This window comes from Haliotis rufescens, unplaced genomic scaffold (genome assembly GCF_023055435.1).
Source record: "Haliotis rufescens isolate VD_foot unplaced genomic scaffold, xgHalRufe1.0.p SCAF_8, whole genome shotgun sequence".
In the NCBI taxonomy this organism is placed as follows: domain Eukaryota; kingdom Metazoa; phylum Mollusca; class Gastropoda; order Lepetellida; family Haliotidae; genus Haliotis; species Haliotis rufescens.
The window spans coordinates 50264713-50274262 of record NW_025964372.1 but is presented as its reverse complement, the minus strand read 5'-3'; the positions used below and the strand labels follow the sequence as shown (position 1 = coordinate 50274262).

The window sequence follows — 9550 nt, the reverse complement described above, 5'->3', positions numbered from 1 at the left end:
GTGCTCTGTTTACACGGCACCACAGAAGCAGCTTGTATAGACTGACATATAGGCTGGTCTATGAAGTCTTATATTACACAATACACTTCTCTCCCCTAAAATTAAAACAAATAATTCTTCAGATGCTGATTTAGAGCTGAATAGACTTGCTTTTGCATATATATCCAGTTTGGTTTTGTTTTTATGAAATAAATATAGGCCTATTCCACAGTCCTGGTGCAGGACTACAGAACCGCAAGATAATAGTAAATCATCATAGCAAAGTAGGCCTACCACAACTGATAATTCTAAACAATAAAATATGGCCTAAAGATGTTGTTGAAATGCATGTTCCTTGAGCAACTGTAAAATCATCAAATCATAACTTGGCTGCACTTGGCACTGCTAGGTCTACTACTGGGTCTCTAAGTTGTAGAACTGACTACGAATTACAAGATTCACTTCAGCCGTTCATGTCGAGAAAACTAGCCCCAGACACCGGATCGAGACGGAACAGCCGTGAATGAAGAACATACGTGACAGTGTCGCTATCTTACTCATCCCTACACGACTATCACTGTTCAAAGTGACTAGGTGGACTTGAAATAGTCTTAACCACAAGGAAAAGTGTCAAAAAGTGTCAAATTCATGCATTACCTTGTATTAAAACTGGAAGCGGCTTGATGAAATTTCTAAACTTCCGGTATACAAGTAAAGCTGTGTGGATTATTTTCGTAGTTAACCGCTTGTTCATTACATTTTGCACATGTTATTTTTTCAGATAATAATTCAACTTGTGTCATATTCTCAACTTATTTCAATGTATTATCGAAACAAGAAATAATCAGCTGTAACGTTGAAGGTGAAGGCTGTATTTGTTTTGAGGGTGAAGGTCATATGAACGCACCACATGTTGCAATGAGAACGCAAAAGACCCGAGGAACTCTTGATTTACATTGTTGACACTGACTTGTTGAAACCGATTTACAAAATCGTATGGAGACATATTCTTAGCATTATTCATCCTGAAGCTGAGCAGCTAGTCGCCTAGCGACGTGTGGAGATACAGGATTTTACAGTCAGGTGGATGATAATATTCTCTGCGCATGAGTGTGTTTACGGGATGTGTTATCTGATGGAACACCTGCTTCAGGTGGTACCATGGACCCTATATATGGTATTAAGTGTCTATGGTGTTATCTGCTGGTTGTTCACAATAATCCAGAATAAATAGTCAAATAGTAGCAGATGCTATGGAAAGTCTTCATTCGTTCGTATCAATTTAGCGTTCCAAAAGTTAGAGAGGACCTAATCCTGTGATTGATATCATGAGCAACAATCCACTCTGTTGGGGTATCGACTTTGACACACACACCCCTCGGACCCCTTAGTTTTCGGAACAGATGTGCCTGAAACGTCTAACTGTGTTGCAGGACTCAATTTAAGGAACGTGATTTAGCTTGTATCAGGTGGATATTGCCATGAAAACCAAGTTGCTCCGAACAAATCCAGGTTGCACCCTGTTCACACTAATTTTTCAAAGTTGAAACATAGGCTCGTCTGCTGCCAGCGTCACTTAAATTAATGACGCATTGCTGTAAAACATGAATGTAAATAGCACGTGCACATAATCGTTAAGTACCCACAGTTCGATGACATCAAGCCCAAGAAAGTATGACAAATTACACATAACACAGGGACTATATCAATCACATTTTGTTTTTTTAGAGGTATTGTGTGTGTTCAAAGATTGAATTTGTGTGTGGAAAGTAAGGGTTAGAATTTGTTTAGACATGCACTTAGTGTCTGCGGACATTATTTAGGTTGCATTTTGTCAATTATAGGAGCATGTTCAAAAGAGCTAAATGGAGCCTTGGGTTGTTTCAGGTTTGTAGAAGAAGGCTGGGTCTGTGTCAGTATGACAGATGGTCGTAAGACGAGGTGTTTTGAGACGGACCTACAGTTTTGTCCTGACTGTGGTACAGTCCTTCCTAATCCCAACAAGAAGGACCAAAATGTTGCCTGCGCAAGATGCAACTTCAAAATACCAATTTCTGGTGAGTGCACAGCCAAGCCTTTGATTCCACAAGAGATTTTGACACATGGATCTTATTTAGGCCAATGTGAAAACTATTTTCTGACTGTGAATCAGCATTTTCAACAAACTTTTAAAGGTACAGTCTGTTTTTCTACTAATCCTTATGATACCTTAACTTTGGGGCAGTTTGGCAAGTGATACCTTGGCAAATGATACCTTAACTTTGGGGCAGTTCTAATGCAGCCTACACATCTAGGCCCACCCATGCCCACAATGACCCATGCCTACGCCCACCCACCCACGCCGACCCCAACCAATGCCTTACCCCACCAACCTGTGCCTACGCCCACCCATTAACGCCCACAATGACCAATGCCTATGCCCACCCACCCACCCACGCCCACAACAACCCATGCCTTACCCCACCAACCCATGCCTACGCCCACCCATTATCGCCCACAACGACCCATGCCTACGCTCATCCACCCATGCCTATGTCCACCCATGCCCAACAAACCATGCCTACGCCCATCCACCCACGCCCACAACAACCCATGTCTACGCCCACAACCCATGCCTACACCCACAACGACCTATGATTATGCCCACCCACCCATGCCCACAACAACCCATGCCTAAGCCCACGACCCATGCCTACGCCCACCCACCAATGCTCACAACCCATGCCTACGCCCACAACGACCCATGCCTACGTTCACCCACCCATGCTCACAACAACCCATGCCTACGCCCACCCACCCTTGCCCACAACGACCCATGCCTTTGCCCACCCACGCCCACAACAACCCATGTCTACACCCACCCACCAACGCCCACAACCCATGCCTACGCCCACAACGACCCATGCTTATGCCCACCCACCCATGCCCACAACAACCCATGCCTACGCCCACGACCCATGCCTACACCCACCCACCAATGCTCACAACCCATGCCTACGCCCACAACGACCAATGGCTACGTTCACCCACCCATGCTCACAACAACCCATGCCTACACCCACAACGACCAATGCTTATGCCCACCCACCCATGCCCACAACAACCCATGCCTACGCCCACGACCCATGCCTACACCCACCCACCAATGCTCACAACAACCCATGCCTACGCCCACGACCCATGCCTACACCCACCCACCCACGCCCACAACAACCCATGTCTACGCCCACCCACCAACGCCCACAACCCATGCCTACGCCCACGACGACCCATGCTTATGCCCACCCACCCATGCCCACAACAACCCATGCCTACGCCCACGACCCATGTTTACGCCCACAACGACCCATGCCTACGGTCACCCACCCTTGCTCACAACAACCCATGCCTACGCCCACAACGACCAATGCCTATGCCCACCCGCCCATGCCCACAACCCATTCCTACGCCCACCCGCCCATGCCCACAACAACCCATGTCTACACCCACCCATGCCTATGTCTACCCACAAAAGCCCAGTAACAACCCATGCCTACGCCCATCCACCCACGCCCACAACCATGCCTACGCCCACAACGACCCATGTCTACGCCCACACGCCCAAAACCCATGCCTATGCCCACAACGACCCATGCTTACGCCCACCCACCCACGCACACAACAACCTATGTCTACGCCCACCCACCTATGCCCACAACCCATGCCTACGCCCACAACGACCCATGCTTACGCCCACCCACCCACAATGACCCATGCCTACGTCCACCCACCAACGTCCACAACAACCCATGCCTAAGCCCACCCGCCAACACCCAACAAAGCTTTGCCAGACATGCAGTGTGATCTGTCTTTCTCTACTACAGCTTTTGACGGCATAGAGATCCACTCCACGCTGACAGTCAACAAACCACTGGGCAAAGCATCATCGACCTTGACCTCTGAGGATGCAGCAGGACCAACGGTATGTAGTCATGGTGATGTGGTCCTATGCACAGCGTGCATTTATCTCAAAGGACCAGAGGCAGGGTATGAAACTCCCAAAAATTTCAGCCAGACCACAGGACTGGCTAGCTGAAATACTTGCCAGCCCTGACCAAAACCTGCCTGCCCACTATAATCATATGTTTCTCAGGATAAGCTAACGGGGTTTCTTTTTGGTTACATTTTATCATTCATCTTTACATGTGAATTAATGCTTATCATCGGGAAATATTTAGCACTGTAATAGGAGAGAGTGAGTATGGTTTTACGCCGCTTTTAGCAATATTCCAGCAATATCACGGCGGGGGACACCAGAAATTGGCTTCACACATTGTACCCATGTCGGGAATCGAACCTGGGTCTTAGGCGTGATGAGTGAAGGCTTTAACCACTAGGCTACCCGACCGCCCCCACTGTAATAGGACCCACATTGGAGCTTATGTTCTAGTGTTGTAGTTGTCCAATGAAAAACATACCGATCTTCTCAGACACAAAAGGTCAAGGAATATGAAACAATGATATGTGTCAAGCAGTGTGATAGGATCAAGACTCGTTCATGCCTCTAATTTAGTAAAACTTTGAAAATCTTTAAGAAACGTTACAAAAATGTCAATTGTAAATTTCGGAAATTTTGTAGACTTAATTCTATTTTCATCAGTTATGCAAAATGTTTAACTTTAAGCATCATCTCTGAGAAACTGAACGGCTGAGTAAGATGATGGGTTAGCAGTCAAATGGAACACATTGCAGTCACTCTCCTTACTTGATGGCTAATGTGTTCTGCTGACATAACATCCGCCTCACTTTCATTCCCTTGTGAGTAATATTGCTTTGATGCAGATTAAGTTTTGTCTAGAGCGGCATTGACTGGAAGGGGTCCTGTTTGTTATGCAGGTGGATCGGACATGTTCAAAGTGTGGTCATGAGGGCATGACATACTCCACTCGGCAGACACGATCAGCTGATGAAGGTCAGACGGTCTTCTTTGGCTGCCCCAACTGCAAGTAAGTCTAAGACCATGAGTGAGTGAGTGAGTGAGTGATGTGCCCGAGTGATGTGCCCCAACTGCAAGTAAGTCTAAGACCATGAGTGAGTGAGTGAGTGATGTGCCCAAGTGATGTGCCCCAACTGCAAGTAAGTCTAAGACCATGAGTGAGTGAGTGAGTGATGTGCCCAAGTGATGTGCCCCAACTGCAAGTAAGTCTAAGACCGTGAGTGAGTGAGTGAGTGATGTGCCCGAGTGATGTGCCCCAACTGCAAGTAAGTCTAAGACCGTGAGTGAGTGAGTGAGTGATGTGCCCGAGTGATGTGCCCCAACTGCAAGTAAGTCTAAGACCATGAGTGAGTGAGTGAGTGATGTGCCCGAGTGATGTGCCCCAACTGCCAGTAAGTCTAAGACCATGAGTGAGTGAGTGAGTGATGTGCCCGAGTGATGTGCCCCAACTGCAAGTAAGTCTAAGACCATGAGTGAGTGAGTGAGTGAGTGATGTGCCCGAGTGATGTGCCCAAACTGCAAGTAAGTCTAAGACGGTGAGTGAGTGAGTGAGTGATGTGCCCGAGTGATGTGCCCCAACTGCAAGTAAGTCTAAGACCATGAGTGAGTGAGTGATGTGCCCGAGTGATGTGCCCCAACTGCAAGTAAGTCTAAGACCATGAGTGAGTGAGTGATGTGCCCGAGTGATGTGCCCCAACTGCAAGTAAGTCTAAGACCATGAGTGAGTGAGTGAGTGATGTGCCCGAGTGATGTGCCCAAACTGCAAGTAAGTCTAAGACGGTGAGTGAGTGAGTGATGTGCCCGAGTGATGTGCCCCAACTGCAAGTAAGTCTAAGACCATGAGTGAGTGAGTGAGTGAGTGATGTGCCCGAGTGATGTGCCCCAACTGCAAGTAAGTCTAAGACGGTGAGTGAGTAGGGTTTTACTCTGCTTCCAGCAATATTGCAGCAATATTGTGGTGGGGGACATCAGGAACAGGCTTCACATGTTGTACTCTGAGAATCCAAGACCGACCTTCGGTCTGGTTAGCACTGTTTGCCCCCAAACAAAACAGGTACAGCCTTTTCATGTTGTTTCTTTGTTGGTTAACACTGCACTCAGCAATATTTCAGCTATATGACATAAGTCTGTAAAGAATCAAGTCTGGACCAGACAATCCAGTGATTTATATCATAAGCATCAATCCACGCAATTGGAATACGATGACATGCATCAAGTCAGCGAGCATGACAATCTGATCCTGTTAATTGCCTCTTACGACAAGCAGTCGCCTTTTACCACAAGAATGGGTTGCTGAAGGCCTATTCTACCCCGGATCTTCACGGGTTGATTTTTCATGAGTGACACACTACCCATCTTGATTGTGTTGGTAGACCTGTGAAGATCCGGGGTAGAATAGGTCTTCAGCAACCCAGCTTATGATATCAATCACTGGATTGTCTGGTCCAGGCGGTCCGGATCTTCACGGGTTGATTTTTCATGAGTGACACACTACCCATCTTGATTGTGTTGGTAGACCTGTTAAAGATCCGGGGTAGAATAGGTCTTCAGCAACCCATTCTTGCCGTAAAAGGCGACTGCTTGTCGTAAGAGGCGACTAATGGGATCGGGTGGTCAGGCTCGCTGACTTGATTGATGCATGTCATCGATCCCAATTGCGTGGATCGATGCTTATGATATCAATCACTGGATTGTCTGGTCCAGGCGGTCCGGATCTTCACGGGTTGATTTTTCATGAGTGACACACTACCCATCTTGATTGTGTTGGTAGACCTGTGAAGATCCGGGGTAGAATAGGTCTTCAGCAACCCATTCTTGCCGTAAAAGGCGACTGCTTGTCGTAAGAGGCGACTAATGGGATCGGGTGGTCAGGCTCGCTGACTTGATTGATGCATGTCATCGATCCCAATTGCGTGGATCGATGCTTATGATATCAATCACTGGATTGTCTGGTCCAGACTCGATTATTTACAGACTGCTGTCATATAGCTAGAATATTGCTGAGTGTCGCCAACCAATTATGTGTTGGTAAAATACTCCTGCAGTATGTTGTTGTGGTCAGTTGCCAGTGCCATCATCCTGGGGGGTTTCTTGAGGCAGATCAAGGCCCCTGCTTGTGTTGGGGTCACAGGTGGCCTACATGGTCTATGAAAATGCAATTCACTGTGTAGAGTTGTGCCCCATATCTGTACCAGGATCTGCTAGTCATGGAAAAAAATCCAAAATTCACCTAGTTCATCATCCTCTTCTTGTGTAAACTCTGTGGCCCTCCTGAAATTGAAGATTGGGGGTAGAATAGGTCTTCAGCAACCCATGCTTGCCATAAAAGGCGACTATGCTTGCCGTAAAAGGCGACTAACGGGATCGGATTGTCTGGTCTAGACTCGATTATTTCCAGACCGCCGTCATATAGATGGAATATTGCTGAGCGCGGCGTAAAACAACAAACCAACCAACCAACCTGAAATTGAATATCTGCTTTCTTTTCAGGAACCAGGAAATTGAATATTCATGATGTGGGTGTTTATGTGTGGTCTAGATCAGCTTCCTCACACGTCTGTATACAATGAACAATGGTGATGATGGCTTCCTGGTGTTTAACGATGGCAACTTTCATAATGGTCAAGGCAAGAGTGTCCAGAGTTCAAGTCACAGTGTGTGAATGTCATTTTTCGCCAATTTATACAATATTACAGCTATATCATAGCAACCTGTAAATACTCAGGTCTGAACATGAAAGCTTGCATGCAATGTGAACGAATGTTGTTTCATGGCAAAGCCAGTAATATTTCTGCTATATCATGACAAGCTGTATATAATCAAGTCGGGGTCAAGCAAACCAGTGGTTGACATCATGAGCAACAATCCAGGCATATAGATACAACGGCATGGGATCAGCCAGGTCACACACATTGTGACCACCAAACTGTTATATTTGACAATGCTTGCGACAGTGTGGACTGAGTTTGCTCTAGACTCCCCACAGGGACATAACACAATCTCTGCCTACAACAGGGGCGGTCGGGTAGCCTAGTGGTTAGAGCGTTCGATCGTTACGCCGAAGACCCAGGTTCGATTCCCGACATGGGTACAATGTGTGAAGCCCATTTCTGGTGTCCCCCGCCGTGATATTGCTGGAATATTGCTAAAAGCGGCGTAAAACCAAACTCACTCACTCACTCTGCCTACAACATTCATGTCAGTACATGTCTCCCAGTCTGCTGACTGGCATTATTGATGAGTGCTGACAGTTCCTGACTTGTGGTTCAAATTCCTGGAAATAAACACAAATCCAGAGTCGGTTGTTTGTTTTTATTGTTTTCAGGAGAACACCCAGAATAGAGATCTATCCTTCACTGTAATAAATATAGCACTTACACAAAATAAATTACATATAAATTATGTTGAATATGACATGCATTTCCAATTTATGACAACATGAGAATGAAAATGAAACAGTAAAAATACATATCTAATGTAAGTGTTATGAAGGGCATGTCAAGCCTATGTCAAAACCAATTCTTCTCACCATCCAGACAGGGGCGGTCGGGTAGCCTAGTGGTTAGAGCGTTCGATCGTTACGCCGAAGACCCAGGTTCGATTCCCGACATGGGTACAATGTGTGAAGCCCATTTCTGGTGTCCCCCGCCGTGATATTGCTGGAATATTGCTAAAAGCGGCGTAAAACCAAACTCACTCACTCACTCTGCCTACAACATTCATGTCAGTACATGTCTCCCAGTCTGCTGACTGGCATTATTGATGAGTGCTGACAGCTCCTGACTTGTGGTTCAAATTCCTGGAAATAAACACAAATCCAGAGTCGGTTGTTTGTTTTTATTGTTTTCAGGAGAACACCCAGAATAGAGATCTATCCTTCACTGTAATAAATATAGCACTTACACAAAATAAATTACATATAAATTATGTTGAATATGACATGCATTTCCAATTTATGACAACATGAGAATGAAAATGAAACAGTAAAAATACATATCTAATGTAAGTGTTATGAAGGGCATGTCAAGCCTATGTCAAAACCAATTCTTCTCACCATCCAGACGGGCGGTCGGGTAGCCTAGTGGTTAAAGTGGTCGATCGTCACGCCGAAGACCCGGGTTCGATTCCTGACATGGGTACAATGTGTGAAGCCCATTTCTGGTGTCCCCCGCCATGATATTGCTGGAATATTGCTAAAAGCGGCGTAAAACCATACTCACTCACTCAGTTAGTCTGAATTGAGAAAGCAGTCATGTATAATGTGGTGTGCACAAAGCTACTATCTTGTCAACTTTCGTAGACGAAACCACTGGCCCTGCCACATCAGTTTAACGACCTGTATGTCGAACTGCTTTCTTCTAACTATCAGCCTTGATTTTGTTTGTGTGTAATATAAAGCTGGGATGAGAACCTCGTCCATGTGTTTTGAAGACTGCTCAACTGGTACAATACACTACTGGACAAGTAGATTTGGAATTTAGTGATCAAAGTACAAATAAAGTTAATTGGACCTAAATGAATTTGATAAATATGATATTTTGAAAGTATATCTTTCTCTCAATTGGGTATTATTATTCATATCAAAGATAAGTCAAC

General features: G+C 45.8%; 1 protein-coding gene across 1 annotated transcript; it reads left to right on the top strand.

Moving 5' to 3' along the window:
- Positions 1-849: 849 nt before the first annotated feature.
- Positions 850-8219, top strand: LOC124152404 (DNA-directed RNA polymerase I subunit RPA12-like). The gene is made up of 5 exons (XM_046525329.2): positions 850-1062; positions 1867-2036; positions 3843-3940; positions 4855-4964; positions 7445-8219. The coding sequence occupies exons 2-5, from the start codon at positions 1898-1900 to the stop codon at positions 7467-7469; spliced, it is 372 nt and encodes a 123-aa protein (XP_046381285.1). The 5' UTR covers positions 850-1062; positions 1867-1897; the 3' UTR covers positions 7470-8219.
- The last annotated feature ends 1331 nt before the right edge of the window (positions 8220-9550 follow it).